Here is a 26,189-nt window from a genome sequence, read left to right as displayed (position 1 = left end):
AGGTGAGCTGGGGAGACAACGAGAGAGTTGTACTGGGCTCGTCTGATACAGCATGAAGGATCCGATGACTGTAGGTTTATTCTCATTTTAAATTCTGATTTTCAATCTCACGGATTGTCACCTGTTTTTTTGTTTTTTTTTAAGGATTTTTTATTTATTGAAGAGAGCACTTCATTTTTGGACACCATTGGTTTTAACAGTTTTTAACAAAGGCACTTTTATACACCTACCCCTTGCTTTATGTGAATATTCTATTTTGTTACATTCATCCCTCAGGTATGTTATTGGCAGCTGCGGGCTCTAGTGGCTCCTCGGAAGGACACTGTAGCGTGGGGAATACCAGCACTGTCACATTTGGTGGCATCGGTAAGATGAGCTGTGGCAGTGAGGAATGAAGATTACTAGGAGAAACAGCAAGTGGGATATGTTCCTGCCTTTTAAAAAAGAAGCCACACATTTCAGCCAGAAGAGGACCCAGTAGAATGGGGCCAACCTGCACAGTCACATTTGGTAGCAGTCATGGGATAAGCCAAAGTGGTGAGGACTGAAGATTGGAAGAAGGAAACAGCAAGTGGGATAGGTGTCTGAGTGTTCAAAACGAATCCACAAACTCAAGCCAGAAGAGGACCTGGCAGTGAAGGGCTGACCCACACCATCACAGAGACTTGGTTAGTATAGTTTGCTACATGTCACCAGATTCAGAAATTTTGGGCAATATTAAATCAATTAAATCAAATATGACAAATGTAGAAGACAGAGGATGTAGTGGTCATAGGTGCTTTTAACTTTTCAAACATTGATTGGAAAGTCCTTATTGTTAACGCAGAAGAAAAACAAAAATGATGCTAATGTCAAATGATTTTTTTCTCACACAGGTTGTTTCAAGCCCGCAATGTGGTAACATTTGTCTAGATACCACCTTTTCAATCAATAAAAACCGAATAATAAAAACAGAAATAACACTGATAATAACATGGTAAAATTTGAAATCACACAGAATTTTGTCATAACAAAGATTTATACTTTTTGGAAAGAAGACTTCAGGGGATGAGGAAGTATCTGGAAATGGTAAAGTAAAAGCTCAGAATTTACAAATGATATCCACGCCCCAAATAAGTATATTTCAAAAACTCATAGACTCAAGAAAAATGAATAAAAAAATCAGCCAAAATGGATAAACAAGAATTATTAAAAAGGTAAAACTGAAAAAAATATCACTGTACAAATGATAGGAAGAAACCTATGAAAAGGATTAACTAGAAAAGAGTTGTGAGAATCTGGAATTAACTACCAGGTCATATAGTTGAAGCAGAAATTTCTTTACATGGACAAATGCAGGCACATTGAATAAATTACTAAACATTGTGGTAGATGGTACTGTAGGATTTTAAAGACCTTCAAAACTGAATTTGAAGTTATTTTGGAACAATTAGGGAAATAGGATTGACAAACTTGTTGCGCTGAATGGACTTTTCTTGTCTAAATTGCTTTAATTACTACGACATTATATTCAGGCTAATGAATAAAAAATATGATTCTCAACAACAGAACCATAAAATATGTACTTTACTGATTACTTCTGGATCAAGTTCAAGGTCACTGTCATTACTTGCATGTCTTCTCTGAATATTGGCAGTGACAAAATGCAAAAAAGATGCACATAAAAAAACAGCAACAAATTTAGAAGATTCAGAAAATATTCAGACCCCTTCACTTTCTTCACCTTTTGCTATGTTGCAACCTTGTGTTAAAACCAATTAAATACATTTTTCTCCATATCACATAACTCTTAATAGCACAGAATTACAAAGAAAAAACAGGACTTCAGATTTGTTAAGAAGATAAAACTGAAATATCACATCAACACAAGTATACAGACACTTCGCTATGACAATGGAAATTTAGCCCAGGCGCATCCCATTCTACTGATCATCATTAGCCAAGTTTCCATCCAGTTTTTTGCGACGTTTTGTTATCGACAAACAGAATATACGTAAAACAAATGTGTGAAATTTGCTGTCTCCAGCCTGTTTCTATCCAACTGGCTTTTTATCGATAAAATGGTGTGCGTGATGATGTTATCCCCCCCAAAACGAACTGTCGCATAAGTTTTGTTGTATCGCAAAAAAAAATCTCTCCTTGAGCCATTTCCATACATAATTTTGTGTATGTCGCAAATTATCTACCTTTAGTTTTCCACGTTACACCCCCTCCACTAAACAAAGAAACAAAGAAATGGAGAGATTATTCAGACAGTTTTTTGAAATTTGCCAGCCTACTGTTATTTCAGTTTCACAAATAATTGGAATTGTACATAATATCCGAAGACGACAGCAGAATGAAGCAGTTGCTTGTCTGATAGCCCTAGAGCTCGAAGAAAGTACCCCAGTGCGACGAAATCCACGGGTATGGGAGAGACGACGGAAGAAGACCTTCTGGGAGGATGTGGTGGAGAGACACTTCACAGAAAATCTCTGGCTGCAACATTTTAGAATGACACGGCCGACGTTTGAGATGTTGTGTGGATTCATCAGTCCTGATGTTGCGCCCATCACAGGTTGCCACTGACCACCAGTTCAAACCCAAAAGCAGATTGCCATCGCCCATTACAAGCTGGCAACCTGCGGCAAGTATAGAGTAGTTGGAAAAACTTTCGGGGTTAGTAAAACTACCGTCCATCGATGTGTATATGCTGTGTGCACCGCTATTAAAGAAAAATTAATGCGGCGTTATATCAGACTTCCGACTGTAGCGGAGGCCAATGAAATTGCATACCGCAATTCCTTGGTGCATCTTGTGCCACAGATTTACGGTGCGCTGGATGGCACGCATGTGCCTATTCTTCCCCCGACGGAAGGCTACCGCGATTACATTAATCGCAAAGGGTGGCCATCTATTGTTCTCCAGGCACTTGTTGATGACAGGTGCATGATACGAGACATTTGCGTTGGCACTCCTGGAAGTGCCCATGATGCAGCTGTGTTTGCAGCATCGGATCTGTACAGGTGAGCCTACCTTTCAACATCCCTTCTCAGTGCGATAACAACTGAATTAGTACTGTAACCTGCTTCCCTTAAGGTTTTTAATTAAAACTGAAATTTGAATACAAAATAACGACTTTTAATCAAAAAAAAAACAAAAGTTAATATTAATGAGAGAATTTCTCATATATGCTAAAACATCTGCCATTTAATAATAAGAAAAAAATGTTTAGATAATGAAACACACGGTTTATTAAATATTTTGACTGGCACAGTAAATTACCTTTGCGGTTTTTGTATTATTTAGACATCCTGAGAGACACCCCCAGGCTACAGTTGATGTGGAAGGAGTTCAGGTACCCCTTTTAGTAGCAGGAGACCCAGCCTATCCGCTACTGCATTGGCTCATCACGAGAAATAACGAGTCTCTTCATCAGACCATGCGAACCACTCCGCCATTCTCGTTTTGATTGCACGTGATGAAAATGTATCATGTGACACATTTATTTGCATTAAAGCCCTTTTTTCCGACAAAAAGTGTTTCCAATGTAGTTTTTGCTACATCTGAAGTATCGATATGGAATTTATGCGCTAAAGTTAAACGGAAAAATATTATGTTGACATGTACAACATTTTATCGATAATTAGCATTTCCATCAGCTATATCAGTAAAAAAATTTGAAGCGCTAAATATTTTTTCGCAAAAACTCCTTGGATGGAAACCTGGTTATTTAGATGCTTTTTGACTTTGTTTAACGTCTACCTGTAGTCAACCCATTTGAATGAACATGATTAGAAAAGGCACACATCTGTCTACAGAAGGTTCCAGAATTGACAGTTGTTTCAAGGCAAAGATCTGTGGAAGGAGGCAAAAATGAAGGTTTCCAAAAGCACTCCATTATACTTAAAAGAAAGAAATTTGGAACAACCATGATTTTACCCTTGAGCTGACAACCAGGTCAAAATGAGTAATCGTGACAGAAGGACAATGGTATGATAGGTGATCAAGAACACAACAGTCTAGCTGAACTCCAGAGAATCTGTGTCGAGAGTGACAGAATCATCCGGAAGGACAACTACCATTGCAACACTCCACTAATCTGGGTTTTATGGCACACTGGGCAGATGACACATGAAAGCTTGTTTGGAGTTTGTGAAAAGGCACCTCTCAGACTATCAAAAACAAAATTATCTGGTCATTTGGCCTCAATTCTAAGTGTAAAGTGAAAAGGAAACAAGTTACCACTCATCATATGTGCAATACCATTCCAACAGTGAAGCATGGTCATGGCAGCATCATGCTGTGAGGTTGTTAATGAGCAGCAGGGACTTCAAGGCTAGATAGGGTTGGAGGGAAAGCTGAATGGAGCAAAGTACGGAGATATCCTTAATTAAAACCTGTTCCAGATCATGTTGGACTTCAGATTGGGCTCAAGGTTTACCTTGCAAAAGGAATATGACCCTAAGTACAAAGCAAAGGCAATACAGGAGTTACTTAGGGACAGCTCTGTGAATGTCCTTGATTTGCCCAGCCAGAGCCAGGACTTCAAACCAATCAAACATCTCTGGTGAGGCTTGAAAATATCAATCTTTCAACACAGACATCAATCACAGTCAACACAGATATTAACTTTTTACTTTCATTTGTCAAATATGGATTCACATACCTGTCTGTGAAATGATCTTGGCTTGATGCTTGTGCTTTTGATATGGAGGAATGTTTGCTTAGTTTCTGGTAAGGACACTGTTTTTGGCGAAGAATGTACACTCTTTGTACCACTGCTTTTACATCAAAGGTGGAAGAACCTGTTACAGCATAGCTCTCAATTGCTTCCAGCAGGGAGTCACACACAGGACCAATCTTCTGTGAGACAGGCAGCATTAAATGTGATCCAGTAACTGAAGATGGAACCTTTATTTGCAAATAAGCACATATTAAGAAACGTATGCTTAATCTGACAAGAGTGTTTAAGACCAAAACTGACAGTTTTTTTCTGATACAGATATTTATCATATTAGAATACTATACAAAACTAAAGATGGTAATTTTGACAGTTGTAAAAATGCATCACTATTTTACAATGGCTCTAAATCCTTTTTTACTGAGAGCAGCAGCTCTAGTTATTAACAAACTAAGCAGAACACACAATAAGAGATCAATTTAATGTGTTTATTTAAAATTGAAGTGCAAATTTGCTATAAAAAGTGCAAATTAACTATAAAAAGAGTTCAATCATTTGCATTACATTTTGCCAATATAAGAACAACAAAGAAATATGTACAAGGTTCTTTACTCCTTTATATTGTATTAATTTCCACCTTGTATCAATAAAATTACAATTACAATCAATCATTTAAATTTTAAGAAGTTTAGAATAATAATATTTTTGGTGGCGCTTACACTTGATGACTAACACTATAACCTATTTCGGCCATTTTTACTTCCCATTATGCTCCGATATCCACAGCTGTCACTGGGTTTATTTCTGTTTTGTGAGAATTATGTCTTTGTTCTTCAGAGAAAATGCTGATAGGAAATACAGAGAATGCCAGCACCAAAATCTAGAGCTCACATTTTTTCACAAAATGTGGAATTTTTAAATATGAGAATTTAATTGAAAGTAAAGTGATACATGTCTACTTCTATTAGTGACTGTCCCCGTCTGATCTGAATAAGACAGCAGCTTAACAAGTACTTAGGAATGTGTGCTTATAAAAGCTGAGGTCACTCAAAACATTGCTGCTATATAGTATTGGCACTTGACATGATCTGGCATAGGAAACGTAACATCTAATTGTCTAGCATTCATGTCTTCTTCATAAGCCTACATGGAGCAATCCCAAAGTAATGTAGAAAACTATATGCAGTTAACTTGCAAATGTTTTTTTAAGAGATTATCCAGTTTTATATTCTGAACACAAATTTAAATATGATTATTTCCTGATAGTTATTATCTTAATAACTATCATAAATAACTCAAATACACAGTTTATAAGCACTCAAATAGGAGTGCAGAAACCTAATATGTTTTGACAAATTACTGTTGTAGGAATTAAAATTGAGATGAAAGAAATGGAACTTGATTAAAAAATCCTGCCTTAACATTAATTTTTGTGTTTTTCATGTAATCAGAGAACTTTATATTGTAAAACTTTCTGCTATTTTCTCTATGTAAACTTCAGGTACAAAGCAAGGTTTCAGATAAAAAAAAATTTGAAGGATAACTATACCTGGTACTCTGAAGTACTAAACAAATATCCCTTGTTTTCCATCAGGTTGAAAGCAAGCAATAAAGGAGGTGGAGGTTTCTTCTCTGTCGCCAACTTCTGTGTTGGCACAGCTGTTTCCTTTTCTTCTTGAAGCACTTTTTGACTGAAATATGTGTTTATGATCACTGGACATGTTTCACCTGGGATTTTTATCTTCTTCCTATTGTAAAAAAAAAAAATTCTATAGAAATATCACAGTGCAAGATTTTTGACACTGTACAATAGAAGTACAGTGCCTAATATGTTACAAGTCAATGCCATTGGCCTTTGCAGCCACAAACAACCATTTTTTTTAATTATGGAACAAGTATAATGTATCATTTAACACATTTTAGTACAGCATTTGCTTGTGAACTGCAATTTTAGTTCTGTTACAGGCACAAATAAACAGGTGACTGCAGACGTATTCCACACTAAGCTAGCTGTAGAAGAAGCAGCTTAACTTTAAGTCTGGCCTTTAGTTTTGTTACTAGTCTTGAATAAGAAGACACTAATAAGGAACTGGACTGGAATGAACATTAAGAGAGTATTAGTCAGTAAGAGAATCTGAGAGAGGAATGCCATCACAACCTATGTGGACTTAGAGCTGCCATTTTGTTTTAAAATGGAAAGCAATAAAAAAATCAGAAGCTAGTATTTTATGCACATGCTAATCAAATTTAATACAAACCTGTCCACATAACAGACTGGGACCACAAAAGACATTTACAAAATTAAAAATAGGGTTAATTTCAGAGGATATTTAAAACAAAGTTCTTGAAAACCAACAGAGAGGCAAATAAAATATGGTACTTCTGGATCCCAAGGCTTCAACATCTCAATATACAGCATTTCTTCTTGGTTTTCCTATGTTACTTAGCATATGTGTTTTTCATAATACACATTTTTCACAATATTATTCAATTACCTAGTCTCACAAAGAAAATGATTCAGGAATTCAGGGACTTTTACACAGTAAACATATAAATATGAAAGAAACAAGCATGTACTTGGAAATTAAGAACAAATCTCTACAGCTCTTACTTGAACGGTCTGAAAAAACGAACAATGAATGGTTATCATTTGTGTTGATGAAAGACCACAAGAACTTAGTCAAAAAAAAGACAGAGGTCTAATAGTTACGGAATAAAAAGATGTGATGACGCTGCTCCAAAAAAGACAGCATACTTTAGAAAACACTGAAAGCATACCTGAAAGGTACAATTATAATGTTTTAAGCAAAAATAAATTACAAGCCAGAAAGGCATGTGATTTAATTGCTAATATATGCAAATTTCATATGAATTTGCAAAGCCTTACCACTGAGCTTTTTATTAAAAAAGGGGGGTCTAGCATTGTAAACAGAATTCTGCCTATTCACTACAACAGAAACAGAACAACTAATACTTTTATGATATAGAAATACTGAAAACAAGAATACTCACATATGCATACCAAAGGCACAAGTCATAAGAATGGTATAAGACTAAGTTTCTTGCATTTACCAGAATGTTAAGGGAAACGATGTGCACAGGAGATGAACTGCAGAAAAGAGCATACCAGAGAGCAAAAGAACACAGCAGGCTGTGGACTGTTTTAAAAAACGGCTAAAGATTTTTCTATTTCTATGTCAAAATGATTTTACTTATTTTGCGGAGTTGTGTAGGGCACGATAACACTCTACCCTCTTACAAATTTACTGAATGTAAAGCTCAGCGTTTTGCTGTTAATCGTGCTGCATGTATGAGAAGTTTTACGTAGACAAATGATGTTACGGGAGGAATTTGCAGTTTTTCTTGCCAACTACAATTCATGTTCATGTGTAAGGTGAAAATAAAAACCTGTTTTTAACTGAAATGGTATTGAATGAAATGAGAATTACATCAGACGTCATGTCTGTTTTCCATGCTAGGGCATGTTTAGCAATCACACTGTTCCCAAATGCTACAGAACTGTGCTCACGTCCAGCTCTTCCAAGCGGGCCTGGGCATTGTACAGTTGGGCCAGCATGGGGTGATCACACTAGTCTAATGAACTAGACTTTTTGGGGTTAAATGTGGACAAACGTGCTTGGGCACGGAATAAATTGCCAGTGTGAGTACAAGTTAATAAGTAAGATAGCAAAAGATCATTTCTATACCAATACTTTAAAAGATAAAACCAAAAATTACAGTAGTAATCTCAGTTGAATAAGGAGCAAAAATTATATGAGTATAAGCAATTTTTTAGATGTTTTATTGATCATTAAAGTACAAAATACTTTACATTAATTTTCCTCTACTTGTATTTTATATGTCAGGTTTACAAGCCATTTATTTTCTTTGTTTGTTCTTATTCATTTGCTTGGGTGGGATTCGTATTATGTTCTCACATAATGGGTGTGGTGATGTCAAGAATGAGAAGCTGCAGTGGCCAGTTCACCTAAAAAAGACCTAAGAACATAGTAGGAATGTCAGCGTTCCTAGTCATTTCAGAGTTGTCACACTCTGTCTTTTGAAATTAAATATTAACATTGAAGCACTTTTACCATTGTTGTTTATTTTGTACTTAGTTTACTTTATGTTTTTCAAACATGCATGAAATATTTAGTGCTTTCCATGATACCCGTGTTATCTTTAAATTAACATTGTGAAACCAATCTCTACAAACAGAAGGAAATGTGAGAAAAACTCTGACAGCCTGGAGAGAATAAAAATAAAAGATAACACCAGGGCAACCAATAAGATTATTAAACAATATTAATCACAGGTTAGACTGGTCTCGGAACACAGAGGAACTATATAAGAAAGGGCACAGCAGGCTCTTTTTCCTTAGGAGACTGTGTTCCTTTAATGTGAGAAGTAACATCACTCACATCTTCTATAACTCTGTAATTGCCAGTGTGATTTTCGATGCTGTGGTGTGCTGGGCTTGTAACATCACTTCAAGAGAAGCCCTACAAATCAACAAGCTAATTTAAAGGGCAAAGGCACTTATAGGATGCCATCTGGAACCCCTGGAGGTAGTAACAAAGAAGGGAATTGCCATTATGAACAAAGCTTCACATCCCCTCTCTGACACACTAAGGCTGAGTACTTTCAGCCAATGAAATTATTCAGCAGAAGTGTGTCAAGAAAATCTATTGGGGTATCAACAGCAATACACCGGCATAATGCTTCACTATGACTGTGACTGCCAAATCAGAAGTTTTTTTTCTTTTTAATTTTCTTACTTTATTGTCATTCTGGTGTGTGTATGTTTATTTATTTATGCATGCATTTATTTAAAGAGCTTCTGTAAAAAGCCAAATTTCTCCCTGAGGACAAATAAAGTTCCATCTATCTCTCTAAAGATACAACATCTGATACAGACATCAAGCAAAGAGCAAAGGGCACTGGAGAAAGAGAAAGTGTCACAATTCTGCCATTAGGCCGATTGCACATGGTTATTGATGATCATTATTCACATTTCAGTGTATTCTCCCTGTAGCCTAACTCATAACCAAACATATGGTAAAGTCTCAGCTACTGCAATATTTTAAACGAATGACATCTGAAATATGACCATAACGAAGAGAACACAACAGACAACAATCTATTAAAAGGTGACAAATCATGCAGTAACAGAAGCTAAAGAAAAAAAGAACTAGCCCCAGAACAATTATTGAAATCATTATTAAAATAACCCCCAATTAAAACAACTGCTTCAAAAAATGCTCAGTATGGAATGTACTCAAAAAAAAGTTCTCATATATTTAAGCATTAATTAGGTCATCTTGGCCTCACACAATTAATATTTCTTTAGAGACTCAAGAAAAGAATATTTTTTCTGTTTATTAAATCTGTTGAATACTGAGGACATACCATTAGAAAAAGAGACATTAAGTCAATGTAAGCAGAGCACATAATGAATAATATGTTGTTATAATAGGGGGCTCGCCCACCCCCGGGTTTGTTTTACCAGATATACAATTTAAAGAGATTGTTAGTTTCATGGGAATTGTTAAATATGCATTATTTTGCTTTTACTTTAAAACTTTTTGTAAAAACAACATTTGTCCTTTTTTTCTGGTCTTGGCCGTGGTTATATCTCTTTCTCACAGGACGTATAACGTTCGCGTTGTGAAGGGGGTGCGGCTGAACGCATGCTAAAGAGAAGCGGTCGGATTATCTGCTGGCTTTCTGCTGCTGGTGAGCTGCGTGTTTTGCTTGTCGCTTGTCTTTGTTTTAAGAGCTGGGAGCACATGAAGCGTGTTTGCCAACAGTAATCCAACAACTGCTAGGTTAGATGTCTGTGGACTTAAATGATGTCTCACTGCCTTGTCTCACGTGACATTATAAAAACAATACTTGTCCTTTATTTCTGGCCCGGGCCGTGGTTAAATCTCTTTCTCGCAGGACTATAGTAACGCTGCTTGCGCTGTCGGTCAATCATTTAAAAGCCTGTACAGCAGCTGTCCTTTTGCCACTTCGCGTCTCTGCCGCTCACGTTGTGAATGGGTTAGGGTGACTGAACGCATGCAAGGAGAAGCAGTCGGATCATTTGCTGGGTTTCTGCTGCTGGCGAGCTGCATGCTTTGTTTGTCGTTGTTTTAAGAGCTGGGAGCAAGTTAGGCATTTGTATCATGCCAACGTTTTTTGAGCCTTTCGAATTCCACTGCTTTCATAATCTCTAACTTGCTCTGCATGTGTATATCGCCAACATTTTTGAACATCTTTATGAAGTTCTACTTTGTCTTTTACTCTTTGTCTTTTAATTCTGAGTCCAATAGGACAAGCTTTTTTTTCAATTCCACTTGTTCCGGGCTGATTATTACTTTCCTTATTATCTGAATTTACACCTAGATTTTTTTTTCTTTTTTGCATTTTATTCTCACCAAAGCTTTTGAGTCTCTTTACTTCACGCTGCTTCTTCTTCTTCGCTTAGTCCTCAACGTTTCATCTATAACGTATTGTCCTTATACGCTTTATATGTGCTGAGAGCCCTGGATCAGTGTGTGCTCAAAGCCTTTACATGACTGAGTGTTTTGCTGCCTGTGGTATTATTTGATATTAATTCTAAGTAGGGTGTGCCTTGCAAGAATCTCATGTTCTACATCCCCTCTTGGCACAAAGTCTCATGTTTAAGGTCCCCGCGAGATGCTCCATGGCCAATCTCGTTTGTCTTGCGGGTCTTTTAAGTGAAGATCACGTCTTGTCTCCCTAGTCTTTCCCTCCCAGGATTTATTTTTTTTATAACAGAGAGATTTGTAGTATTGAGTATGGTGTAATTGTGGACAAAAAATGCTCTGAAGAATTTCTTTTTAATCAATGTTTCACATTTGACAGAAAATGTTATACTATACATCCTATAGCATATATCCTAAGCACGTTTTCATGACAAGTTCCATCAAAGTTCTGCAGTAGAAGCTGCTATGATTTTGAAGACTTATTTTACTTTTTGAATCTCTGAGAATACACATTTACTGCAGTTTTATTTGCATATTGTATCTGGACCAATACGCACACAATTTTTCAAGTTTATGTTTTTGATTTACCACAACACCATTTTGTGGCTCTATTGCTATGATGCACAATCATACAGACACCCAGCCAAGTCAATTTTTGTACTGAAGTTAATACTATAGCAGTTAAGGTCTACTCTATATCTTACAAACACATATGCACTATGTAGAAAAGACAAAATGAAAGATTTTACCTTACTCAAAACTGTAGCTGCACAGTTGCATGAGTTTCTCTGGATAGCAATACAGGAAGAGCTTGTCATTTTTATAGCATCCAACAAACAGAGGAGAACTCACTCAGAGTAGTGCTTGTCTTTGTCTGTTTGGGCTATAATTCCACCTTCAGAAACACAAAATGCATACCATGAACTTGGTGAAGAAGAAATTGACCCACTTTTCCACTGCAGGCAAGCGTTAGTGCTCTTATGGCTGCACAAGGTTGCTCCATCCACCCCAGGGATAAAACAAAATAGTAAAAATATCCTGCATCATCACTTGAAGTTATTTCTTTAAGTCATCCTCCAAGATAGTCAAATGGCGAGAATCGGAGACAATAATAAATATTAAGAAATATGGGGAATCGTGTTACAATCCCTGCTGTAAATCTTACTATTAAATTTTCAAAATTCTAACACATTAGGTTGGAAAAGGTCAGAAGTCATATATATGGAGATTAGGTAGCGCCAGTGTGAGTTTTAGGAAAGTTTAGAAAATGTTATTTCCAATAGGATTTCACAGTACTGTCCTAGTGCTTGCAAGAGTCTTGGGTGCTTGCACTTGAAATAACAAAGAACATCTCAAGAAGTCATGTATACTTTATAAGTAAATCATATGATCAAGGATTATAACAAAGGAATAAAACAGTAGAAACAAAATGATAAAATCCAGTTTACTAAAAAAGTGTCTGTGTGTCCGCTCGGGTGCTATCTCTCTGTCATTCTTAAAGATGGCATGTTAGACGGGTAGCACAGCTAGTTTAAATATAATCCTTTTGCTCTACAAACCCTATTACATCACCTGTATTTATGCACCTGACAGATCATCCAGTCCTAAATATAGCAGTTGAGCACTTCCTTATTACATCCAACTCATTCTCTCACATGCACTCTTCTTCCTGTCAGGAAACATTTCCTTGAACTCTTATTCCAGCCCCACACTCATTAAGCCTCTGAACTGGGTACGTTTTAAAACTTATACTAAAGTTACTTTCATCTTAGGCTCCAAAAATCAGTTTTGAGGTAAAAGGCATCCCACTTTGGCTAAAGTGAAAATAAACTGGATATTTCTATTGTAGAATTCCTGGACCACTGAGCCTTACATAGCTTCTTAAGTCCACTAGCCTTCAAAAAGTGTCAATAAAGTTCCACTCCTCCTATTCAAGGAGGAGCTAATACACAGGATATGTGTGGTTTCCTGCCACTTCTCCCTAGCCATAATCTTAGTTCAAGGGACTATGAAAACTGTCCTGGCTGGCTTTTTAACTCCCTAATTAGCCTTCCATGAGCTCTTTCACATTTCACGTTGAAGAGCAGGAATTCCTAGTCAATGCAATGCTCTATACAGCATTCTTAAGGGTTGGTAATACCATTTTTAAATCTAGTGCTCTTGGGTTTTTTTTACCTCTGTGATACCACTTTTAACACCAGAGTCTACTGACTCCTAGAAGTGCCTGTTCACCTATACTGGCATAAACAACAACATTTATTTATATAGTACATTTTCGTACAAATAATGCAGCTCAAAGTGCTTTACAAAATAAATAAGAATTAAAATAAGGGAACACTAATTAACATAGAATAAAAGTAAGGTCCGATGGCCAGGGAGGACAGAAAAAACAAAAAAAAAAAAAAAAACTCCAGATGCTGGAAAAAAAAAAAATCTGCAGGGGTTCCAGGCCATGAGACCGCCCAGCCCCCTCTGGGCATTCTACCTAATTATCTCAAGCAGTCCTCATGGTATTTAGGGTTCTCATGGAAGAACTTGATGAGGACGGTCATGTGGACTTCTGGCCTTTAGTCCAAAGCATACACTCCTTCTCAGAAGAATGTATCTTATTCTGTGCCATCTTGATGTTTGTGCTTGCCACCTAGTATAACACATGGCAAGCCAGGAAACCCAGAACAGTACAGTTAACTTACCAAAGCATGTCAAAATACAATATGCAGCATTATCAAATTCTGGCACCTACTACATCTGTGCAAAAGGCTCTCAGAATGCAAGGCACTGTCTTAGATGTTTTTAAACTGTCCAAGAAGAGATGTGTGGCCATCTGGGTCAATTGTATCAGACATTTATTCTGTGTAACAACTGTAGGCCCACAAGAGTTTGTTGTTCCCTAAAATGTACGTAATATAGGAGGCTTTGTTTTTCTTTTATCTTTGTTGCTGTCACAAGACCTTCAGCAGGAGCTGTATATATGTGACTTACTTTTGTTTATGTCTGAAATTTTTTACTGATTGATGGTTTTGCATTTAGTGGTCTGCTCAGCCCAGTGACCCATATAATTATGTGACTGGTTCCATACAAAAATAGTTACTGTATCAATTGATTTATCAGCTAGGTTAACAGATACTGCCAAAACATTGTACTCTTCTGTAGTGTCAAAGATTCAAAAAGTATTAAAATGAAAAAAGAAGTAAGGCCCATCCTGGTAAAGAGTAGAAAAAGCAAGAATCACTTGTGTGGCAATAAAGAATGGTTTTGCAGTTAAAACTTATAAGAGACATCAAGCAAAACCCATCTACTCACGGAATGTAGTCAGATAAAATGGCCTATGAAGCGATCATTTTAGAATACAGATCTTATTTTAAGGAACATAGTCACTTTTTTGTCTCTGTGCCTCTTCTAGGGCCTCACACTGCCTTTGCTAGGCTAGGCAGGACTCCAGAGAAAAATTATACAAACAAAGTTTAACAGTGCCAAAAAGAGGAAAAAAAAATGTGGTAGTGCAGAACAGACTTGACTAAACTAACACAGTCAATAAAAAATCTAGTTAAAGCATTTGCCATTTATGTGGCATTTAACTGCAAAAAATTGTAGATACATAATGCAAAAAAAGCTTTCAAGAACATTCAGAATTATTATTATTATTAGTGTTGGTACTAATATATTCAAGAAAGATTTGAAATGAAATATTCCATTTTTTCAAACTGTTCTTTCTTTACAAATATTAAGTCACTGAGAGCTGGAAGCAAACTGAGCCTTATCAGATAGAAGGTAGGAACTAATCTTAAATGTGATGCCAAGCCTATGATTGGGCATGCTTGTAGATATATCTACACTCGCTTATATTGACATAACTTTAGGTATAAAATTAAACCTACATATACATTTGGGATTTTGTAATAAAAACAGAATACCTGAAGAAAACTATTGTTAACAAGGGTTGAAGTGCACAATGGCCAGGTGAAAGTCTTTTAAAAACAGAGTGTAACTGCAGAAACATATCACCTCTCTTTAAATTCTAATATGATATACAAAGCCTATAGTTTGCAAAGAAATGTGGCTTTGTTCAGTAGACTTGCACTACTTTATTGCATACTTTACTCAAATTAACTCTACCATGAAAAACTAAAAATATATCCTGCAACAACAAAACAATTTTAACAGGAAAAAAGTATTTCCATAGTTTCTAGGTTTGCGTAGAGTTAGCATATTTTCCCCATATCTGTGTGGGATTTTCTTTAACTCCACATTAGCGAAATGGGGCCTGTGATGGTATAGCCGCTGTGACCCTGCATTGGATTTAATGATTTTGAGAAGGGTATGTTATGTGCCAAAGAAGGCACATAATTTATGCTCAAGAAAGAAAAATAAACTGACCATTATGTGACTTTATCCAATTCAAAGCTGATATTAAAATATCAAAGATAAATAATTTGTGAAGTTTTCTTAGTAGGACTATCTATCGCTTTAAAGGAAAAAACATATCAGATAGTAATATTCTATGCACTACTTTTATATATCATGTTTGAAAATTGACACTTGTCATTTCTGAAAATCTTAATCTTTTAAAATTCATGCCTGACATTATGTTAACAGGCACCATAAAAATATTTCAAACGTATCCTTATTCAATTACATTCTACTCATTTTTGAAAAGCACTGTTAATGACTGCAAGCTCAAAGCATGTATAAAAAAAAGTACAATTATAATATGATAACAGTAAAGTACAAAACCTTACAGCATCTGCATACATAAGCATAAATGGTTAAACATAACAAAATCATGTCAACGTGAATTCCAGTTACATAAGAATTAAGATAAGACCAGCTGAAAAAGTAGGGCAAGAAAGCAAGTAAGACCATGCAATTATTTAAAGAGATGCAGCTGGCACTACATTTACATTTGTTTGCTTGGCCAATGCTTTTATCCAAAGTGACTTGCAACAGAGGACAACATAATCGAGTAATAAACATTAGGTTCGGGTCTGATGTCAGCATGTGTAACAGGCACTAGGAAAGAACTAAACTTTTGTGTAACATAAACTATGGGTTCAATAGGGTCTCTATAGAAAAAAAAAGTTATTTAAAAACATAGTAACTGACCATACCCTAAAACTGCAATTTATCACTTCTAAAAGCTGACTCTTTCATTCTGAAGCAATAACAATTCTGAAACCTGTATTTGTCATTTAGTAGGTAAGCATGTTTCCTAGTATACGGAAAGCGATTTATTAGCACTGGTAAATGTATTTTTGAGCGATGCTGGTTTTTCCTTGTTACCATTTTGATAGCTTTCATGGAGTGAAAGCATCTTGAGATTTAGAGGAAGAAAAATCTCTAATAAAACTTTTTACATGTTATGTTCTTAGCAGTATCTATACCCAAACACTTATAGATTAACATAGTGAGCAAAATAACAAAAAAGTACATAGACCTACAGTGGTGTCTAGATAATATAAAAATATTGTGCTTTTTTATATAACCTAATCAGCACTTTCTACTTCTGCTTCAGTTTCCAGGATCCAAAATTCAGCAAACTAAAGACAAAAACAAAAGTAACTCTGAAGGATAGCTTTCTAAAACACTTGCATCCCAGATAACTCTGGTAGATTTTCACAGCAATTTCTTTTTTAATTGTTATAAAATCAACACAAAGAAGTTAAATAAATGAATTTACTGCAGTGCTCTGTTTCTTTCATTCTTTATCAAAAAAAAAAAAAATGAAGCTGAACTGACTATGTGGTTCAAACCTATGAATTACACAACAGTGAATTTAATTTGTTTATTTATTTGTTTAAAGAACATATTTTATCTTTTTAAGAATAAAAATCCCTTCACAGTGTAACAACACGAGGAACTGCTAAAAGGGTGTATCATGGAAAAAGTTTAATGGAATTCATTCACAAAGAACTTTAGACTTGCCCGGATTTACAGTCTGGATTAAAATTAAAAAGGTGTGTAAATCAAATGACACTTTAATCCCACAAACGTGTTACTCATAGACTTTCAGGTCAATATGATGACAAATGTATGCACAATGCACACGATACTAAACTTGACTTTCAACAGATAGCTACAAGATGTGTATTTTCCATTTATACAACTTCTGTTTAATTTTTCTGATAAAAAAATTGTACAGAACACTGTAGCTTTATTGCCAACTGGTATTTTTTTTCAACAATTAAAAATTTCAAATTATGAAATTAATTTTTGCTATGACAAGACTGGCAGTTATTTTTGTATAAAATAATTAAGTTTCTACCTGGAAGATACAGATGTACAAAATGAACTTAATTCCCACTCCCAAGCAGTTTTAATGTGATATTATGTACCTTTTTGAGTTGCTCTCAGCTCTATATATTAATACTACCATACTACTACTATCCATCTCAAATTTTGCATTGTTACAATATGCCGGTTTTGACTTTGAAACATGATTAAAAAGCACATAGGGTAAGGCTATTTGTTTTTCTATTAATATAAAGAAAGTTCTGCATTTTAAAGTTGTCTTGTTTATCATCACATTAGAAAGTGACTTGTACAATATGTTGACTCAAATAAGAATTTTACTGTACACTGGCATTGCTAATGTTACTATAACTAAGGCTACTAGATGCTTACAGCTTTTTTTGACAAACAACAATTAATTCTTCATAATTAAACGCCTCTTTATACCTGGAATTTAGCAAGAGGGTGGTGTTCTCCTTAATGCCAACAGCTTAAAGTTGGCAACCTTCAAAGTGGCAAAAGAATCAAAGATCTACAACTACTGGTGCAAAATCAGTGCCATATGTGGACTTTCTGGCAGGAGGTGCTTAGCCACTGGCTCTGAACCAATTCAAAATGTGTGATATAACTCTATGGATTGAGCTTGAAAAAAATGAACATATGGGCTATAGCATTACAACAATACACATCCCCACTTCAAAGAAAATGTTAGTAAAATGCTGGTAAAAAAATACTATATAGCTGAGGAAGCATTTCACTAATTACGTAATAAGGACCATTTTCATTTTTCCATTGTTAGAAACTGGCAGTCTCAGGTGGCAAAAAGTTTAGCTTCAGAGTTACAGGGCTAAAGATGACTCCTTTAAAATTGTTTATTATCTTTATTCTTCATATAATTTAGATGTTACCAAGCCTGGTTTTCATGCATCACTGAGGGTGTGATGATTTCCATTTAGAAAAGATCTCATGAGCACGAAATACTATTCTGAATTAAACGAGAGTCGTTGTTATTTTACACATTTGTGCAGTTAAAAGCAGTAAACCTGAAAAGTACAACAGAAAAAATATGTAAGGTAAGAAAACTTGCATAAGTAAATAAATAATGTATTCACTTAGGGAACTGCTTCACGTGATGAATTGTGTTTATGTTTTAAGGTAAATATGACTCAAAATATGAAATTCTGAAATTTGTGTGCTTTATTTTAGTGTTTTTAATTTAGAATTATTTAGATTATGACTCCTCAGTTGAGGGCTCATAACTCATGTAGGAAATGATACGTAACTGAAATGGCAGGTAGGTAAAATGACCTCATTATCTCATTAATATTCATGAGGTAGATAAAATTCTGGGGTGTACGCAAAATTGACACAGATAAGAATTCCTGGGAAAATAAGTATAAATTGTTAAAGCGCTTCACTGTTTATTAGAATCTATATGTTTAAGTTTAGATAAAGTAATCAGTATGTGTATGCTTTTAGGAATATGTAAAATGGAGGCTTGGGACATTACACTTAACATGTTTCGTGTTTAGCTAAAGGTAACTTAATCAACAATCAACCATACCATTGGAAATTATATCAATTGTCCCATATTTTTTGACTGATGCAATATCTTGCATAAGGTAGTCAACAAGACACTACAAACTTAAAAAAAGATTCTAAAAAGGCACTGCCAGAGTGACATCATAGCTGCCAAGACTAGGAGGAGATAGACAGAAACAACTGCAAAGAGAAGCCATCTCGCCTCCTCGCGCAACACATCTGTCACTCGATGGGTGATGCTGGGGACACGATAACTTGGCCACTGACCTGGCCCTGCCGTTTGCTGTGTCTGTGTGTAGTAGAGTGGTAGCACCTGCTGCAATAAATAACCTTGCTGTTCCTGTTTCAAGTTAAATAAAGTTGATTTTCCTTAAATCCTTAGACTCTGCTTCGTCTTTTAGGTGCAAGGCAGCGACTCACGTGTCACACAGGCATGATGCCTTGGAGCAAATAGGCAATCTGTAGATGGAAAGTCAGAACAGTGATCTTGCCATTGCCTCTGTGAACCTGCAGTTGCTTCGGCGATGGACAAGCAGCCCTTGATGGACTCATCCATCTTATTTCAGCATGTCGCTCCATTGGGAAGCATCTCAAAAAAGTTAAAACATCTCTCACCTTGTTTAAGAAACCAAAGACTGCAATAACCAAAGCCATAGCCACCTAAAACAAATCTTGCTGCATGATGCTGATTTGATTCAGGTTGTTTAGGATATAGCGGGTTGGATAATGGCTGGCCGGCTCGCTGTATGTTTTCATATCTAACATTTACACCTGGTTTTTCTTTCATATACACATACTTCATTATTTTAATAGTTTTACTGAAATGTACTATTGATTACTGACATTTAGCAATGACCAATGATTGTTAATGAAACAAACTGTGCTCATTTAGGTTGTGTACTGTCATCATAACTGTCAAGGGTAGTGATTAGCCCCTGGTTTCTGTTGGATTGTGTAGCCCCTTCAAAAGGCAGCCATCGGGATACAAAGCCCAACAGGAGTACCAGTTTCTGGCTTTGTTGGGGTATTCTGAAGTGTAGCCCTTTTTAAGGGAAGCAGTCTGAAGACGGACTGACATGCAAGTGAATCCGGGCAGGGACGCCTCATAAGTTGAATGGCTACAAGCCCCTGATAAGGTATCAAAGTAGATGAATCTAGCTTTGTATCTGAGCTTTATCTGTGCTGAGTGAATGTTGAATAGGACATACGTTTGATTTGAGGCTAACAGTTCAGGCATTTCCAGTATTAACTCCTCCACCAATATTAAAAAACCTCAGAAGTAAAAGTGTCTTTCTTAAACACTTTAACACTATAAAACATTTCATTAAAAAGTAATCCATCCAGCTAGCCATCCAGCTTGCTTCACTTAGCACATGGTTGCAAAGTGCAGAAGTCTGTTTCAGAAGAAATGAACAACAGAAAAATCAGCCCTAAACAAAACAGTAGTCTATCTCGGTGCCCTCTCTTGGATACAATTATACACTAGTCAATTGTACGCTGACAACTAATCTACTAGCAAAGTGAAAGGAGCAGAATTTGACAAAGCCCAAAGAAGATGCATTTAACAAGAGCTAATAAATGCTTGCCAGCTACTATGGCTGTCAGCATAATCAATTTTGCAGAATGGATTCAAAAAGAAAGGTATTTAATATATATTACAGCCCCCTTGATCATATCTGCAACCTTGTAAAAAATGTCAACATGGGGACTACAGTTCCAATCAGCTAGTGTGCTTATCCAGACTATTTCATCAGAAGTCACAAAGTTTAAATAACAGCATGGAAAAACACAGCATGTCATTAAAGGTGGCAACTAATGCATTGTTCTTTTTATTCTCAAATACTTTGGGATAACATTTTTGTGCTTCATTGGATTTCAGTCTTTAGCTTTAGAGTACATGTTTTTGCCTCATTTTAGACATGTCGAATTTACAAAAAACACCTTACCCCCATTAATTTTAATCTGGACCCTTTACTGAGAAATGCCATATATTTAAACCCACTGTAAACTGAAATAATACTAATTAGGCTTTAATACTAATGGAGAGTCAGCTTGTTTCTTTGTTAGATTTGAATAAATACATCAATTTAAAATCACTTTTGTAACATTACCAAATACCCGAATTGGGTGATGTCCTTCAATAAGGATTTCTGCTGCAAATTCTTTTACACCAACTAGGGAATCCGGTAAACGGGAGCCTGGGATTCCTGGACATGTTTCATTCCTGTAATTCCCGGGAAACCGTGAACGGCCAAGCTTGCATATATAGCGTGTAAAAGGGTAAAAATCGATCAAGAAATAACAGAGTTATAGTTGAAAACTGAAGACTTCATTGACATCTGTCAGACAACAGCTTTGAACAGCAACTTGAAATTGCAATGCGTCAGTCTGTTGCATCCACATTATCCGTGCCAAGAAACTTGCCATCACAGAATGATGACAAGAAACTGGATGCATCAGTAAAAGCTGAAATGACGGTGTTTCAGAGCAATGGCAAGCGCGGGCGTTGTTTAGAACAAGTGTATCTGTATCTGATGACTGTGCTGCCTACTTCAGTGGAGGCAAAGCGTGCTTTCTCAGCGGCTGGCATACTCTGCACGAAGTACGCTCTCGCCTGGACGACCGCACGCTGGACAAGTTATGCTTTCCACGCTCTTATTACCGGAACTAACTAGATCAGGGGTGTCCACAGTTTTTCGGCTTGCGATCTGCTTTTAAAATGACCAGATCGAACTGATCTACCTACATTAAAAAGTATATATACCTGTATATACACTGAGTATACTTTATACATAAAATATATGTTGTAGTACCTTGCATAACTGAATTACCTTTATGGCACAATAACAATTCAATACATTTATGGTCACTACAGTATTTGGATTCAATAATCTTCATGTGGGAAAAGGCTGACTTGCATAAATAAGTAGAGCCGAATAATGCAGTCAAGGAGCTTTTGAATTCAGCCGAGTGAAAAATGACGGCTGTCCAATTAACTACGATTTTAGTTCCCTCTCTTTTCTCTTTATCATATTGCTTTTCGGAAGGAAGTCAAGTTTCGTAGTTTTTATGAAATCCCTTCTTTAGTCGATTGGAAGGCTAACTAGATCACAGCCAGAGTTTTGCAGTAGCTCGTTCATTTGATCATGCGTGCGGAATGACCAGTGTCTTAGAAGAAAGGTTATCTCGGACTGGCCGCCTGTATGTCAATCAAGTGGCAAATGCCATAGGGATGATATATGATAGACTAACATTTTTAAAAAAAAATTTTTTTTTGAATGTAACGCAATCTACCTGTACTACCTTTGCGATCTACCGGTCGATCGCGATTGACACATTGGGCACCCCTGAACTACAGTAGATACATGTACTTGTATGACATCATGAACTGCTTGTAGATAAGGTTAGTCTTTTATTGGTGTCAACTTATTGCAGTAGTTTTATTAAAAGTAAGTGTCGGTCGTTCTAAAACCGTTCACATGTGAGATACCCGTGCACTGCGTCATCCCCAGGAGCCCGATATTCCCGGGAATGGCATGCTGGATTCCCGAATTCCCGGGAATGGATAAACACGTCTGGGAATGGATTCCCTAACACCAACACCACCAATGACTGTATGTAGCATGTTCAACAGTAAGCAAACAATATTAGATATATATATATATATTTATATATATATATATATAAATATATACACACACACAAATATTTTACATTGTTAGAGTACTTAGTAAGTACTTAGTACTTCTGAAACAACAAATGAAGCAATGGCACAACAACTGAGGCTCACTGACTTAGAAAATTTACTGGGTGAAGCCGGGTAACATAGCTAGTTTACTTAATAATTAAACAATATGTTGCATGTGTTTTTATCAATTCCCGGGGTCCCCTGTGACTGCAGGTTTTTGTCATTTGCCCTAGTGTCTACCCTGTCATTATTAGGAAATAACTAGTGAAGCAAACTCCACAACATGATCAGGCTCTCTCTCTCTTTTTTTTTTTTTTTTTAAATTATCCTTGACCTCAAAAAATATTTAGACCTTGTTCCAGGGGGTTACCTGGTCACTTGTATTGTGGTGCTTAATATGTTTTTAATGATGCTGAAAATAAGTAGTGTTCTCCTATGACACTATGGTGTTTTTTTTCTGGGTGCTGCCATTTTGAAGAGTATTTGTGGAAGGTTGAAATGTCACTGCTAGGCAGGATAAACCGGAAGTGTGTAGCACATAGCATATCTGGGTCAAGAGTATAAAGGCTGTATCTCCCATTTTGTGTTTGTTCTTAATTGTATTCACAATTCAGACCTTAAAAGTGTTGTTTATTGCTTTGAAATATTTCTGGTTAATGAATTACAGTTCTGTTTTTTGACTACGATTTTAGATTACAGTTTTGGCTCTGGTAACATTTGTACTATTCCCGCTCTCTCGATTTGTCAATGATTTTTGTCACACATATTGAGCCCTGATTATTAGTTGTTTGAATTCCTGTTTATTATTCATAGCTTGTTACGATGGTTATGATTCATCTCCCAGTTTGTTTTCTAACTAAATTCTGTGAATTAATAGGAACATGAAAAAATGTATTTCTAAATTTCATATGAATGTACACTAAGTCTCACACTAGTATTCCTTTCTATTTGCAGAATAAGAGAAGAAAACAATCACCAGCCTCACTGATTTTGAAACTAAGTGGAACAAAAACCTGTAGCCACAGAGACCCCCAAGACATTGAATGGGAACTAATGATCTAAAATCTTTGTAAGAAGACTTTATATTTCCATATTAGAGTTCTGGGGCAACAGAACATTGTGTGTATATAAGTGTGAAATTTGCTGTTCTCTGATACAAATGGCCAATATAGGAAAGTTAATTGAATGTATAAATGGGAAGCAATAGATATAGAACCTCTACAGTGCTTCAAACAAAAAAAAAAAAAAAACAACAACCACGACCCATGATTATGGGCATTAAAAGAATGTGTAGAAAAGGGTCAGTGACACAGGAGGATATCTACCATAAAAATGAGAAATAATGCAATGGGGGGAAAATCTTCCTTGAAATAAGATGTAATCTTGCACCAAAACTTTAATACAACTGTCTGTAATCCTTTAAACAGAACAGGAATAACTGATCGTCTGATCAAAACTTGGAACACACTGTAGTAGTAGCAATGCATGGTACTGATATTGTCAAGTTGCACAATAAAATACTTATTTGTATGCCCAACTAATGCATTAAAATACTACATAAAAAATCCAGCATGTTGTGTTTACCATTGGGATAGTTTTACAGCACATTTGTTACTGGAACTTTACTAAATGTAAAGAAAAATGTGATGCCTAGATCCCACTGTCAATGTCCCTTATATGGCTGTAGTGTGACATTCATTGCTGAAAATTATATGTGCTTTCTTCAGCAATTCTAACCCGTCTGTCAGTTGTAGGGTAATAACTGCGATGAGTTCAGTTTTACAGTCTTCTCAATATTTAGTTGAACAGTTAACTTCAAAATTGAAGAATGAAAAACAGGGGGACTATACACAGTGCTGCTGTGAAGAGCAACAACATGTATTCATCTATTAGGAATCAATCAAGGTTAAGCTGAAAATTTATATCTTTGCAAAATAATTTACAAAAATACAATATAAGATTCTATAAATATACAGCATTATATCACAACACTTCCACTCTGTATTATGTTTTACAGTTAGCAAGATTAATTATCACTTTTTAAACCTTTCATGATTGTTGCCAGAAATTCCTCACATTTGTGTTAATAAGTTATATATATATATATTATATCACAGCATGCATTTCATAGATGTATGCTCTGACAACTTTGTTTAAAAGTGTGAATTCAAAGGGTTTTGAAAAATGAAAGGTTGACCTATTTTTGAGGCAGCTATGGGGACATCTATTAAGTCTAAAAGGGGTGTGGATTTCTCTTCCTGTTGCCCCAGTTCAGTAGAGGTGGAGATATACAATACAGAGATGCAAGAGTCAATGACATAAATCTATAGCTCCACAACACTAAACAGCAGAGCCCAGAAGAATAAAATAAGGTCACATAAAATCATTTTCCATATAGTTTAATATATCTATTGTTTATCTGATAAATTCAAAATGTATATGATTGAGAATAAAGCTAAAAGGTTTTGAGGAAAATTAAAAACAGACGATATTCTATTACATTAACAAAACTGATTGGACTTGAAAAGGTTTGTTTTTGCCTCCAAACAGGGACTGCATATTATACTATGCAAAATAAAAGAAAGAATGCATCTAAAATTAACATGGTACATCTCATCAGATGACAAAAGGAATACAACATAAATACCTTATTTGTTTGTAACATAACTACTACAGTTAGGTCCATAAATATTTGGACAGAGACTTTTTTCTAATTTTGGCTTTGGGAATGGGATTGTGGGATTTGGGATTGTGTTAAAAAAATGCTTTAGTTGCCTCACATTTTTATGCAATCTTTTAGTTCACCCCACTGAATTAAAGCTGAAAGTCTGCACTTCAACTGCATCTGAGTTGTTTCATTTAAAATTCATTGTGGTAATGTACAGAACCAATACTAAAATAAGACACTATAAAGTGTTCTCATGTAAGCAAGGGGGGAAATGTACAAAAAAATATGCTCAGTCAAATAACAGAAAACAAAATTCTCAGACAGTAGCAAGCAAATTTAATATGTGTACACTAATTTACCTTTACTCATTTTTATTTTTACTACAGGTAATGTAACATCACAGCATTCCTGTTTTTGCGGCTCACAATGAGTTTGAACACATCTTCTGGATAAGCTCACTACAACCCATTTAACGATGAACCATAGAAGAGCCATTAAAATAGTCCTTTGTCCATCAGTACTATCTTTGACTAAGCATTTTCTGTTTAGTGTTACTTCATGGTGCCCTGATGTTTCAGTACTACTTTGACTGAGCTACTGTTCATGGTCATGGAAAGAATGAACTTATAAAACACCAAACCATCATATTTAACTATAACTGTGAACTTCTCTATATTTTAAGATGCCTGGAAAAGGCAGGATGGACAGTTGGCTTAAATTAGAAAATCTGTGAGTCTGCTTGCTGCAAAGGACTTTGGTACTTCGCAGAGTTTCACAGCATTTGCTTCAAGAATGCTGTTAACTAAATAGTTTTGCTTACATAGGTAAATATTGAATGGTTATGTACTTCATGTTATTACATAATGCTTACAAAGATGTTATATGCTATAACACTATCCTCAGAGA

General features: G+C 35.8%; 1 protein-coding gene and 1 long non-coding RNA gene across 5 annotated transcripts in view; one reads left to right on the top strand and one right to left on the bottom strand.

Moving 5' to 3' along the window:
* spidr (scaffold protein involved in DNA repair) overlaps nt 1-26,189 on the bottom strand; it is a 384,626-nt gene that overhangs the window by 126,830 nt on the left and 231,607 nt on the right. For all 4 annotated transcript variants that reach the window (XM_039754491.1, XM_039754492.1, XM_039754495.1 and 1 more), the window contains exons 9-10: nt 6,213-6,411; nt 4,649-4,893 (exon numbers count right to left, since the gene is read on the bottom strand). In XM_039754491.1, coding sequence (XP_039610425.1) covers nt 4,649-4,893; nt 6,213-6,411 — 444 coding nt within the window. The remainder of the gene's footprint in view (nt 1-4,648; nt 4,894-6,212; nt 6,412-26,189) is intronic.
* LOC120530206 lies at nt 278-26,189 on the top strand. Its single transcript, XR_005633920.1, has 3 exons — nt 278-668; nt 23,570-23,684; nt 25,670-26,189. It is a non-coding gene; the product is annotated as an uncharacterized LOC120530206 (long non-coding RNA).

The sequence above is a fragment of the Polypterus senegalus genome, chromosome 5, assembly GCF_016835505.1.
Source record: "Polypterus senegalus isolate Bchr_013 chromosome 5, ASM1683550v1, whole genome shotgun sequence".
Taxonomy (NCBI): Eukaryota; Metazoa; Chordata; class Cladistia; order Polypteriformes; family Polypteridae; genus Polypterus; species Polypterus senegalus.
Note: the sequence above shows the minus strand (reverse complement) of the source record. Positions and strands in the feature narration are given on the sequence as shown.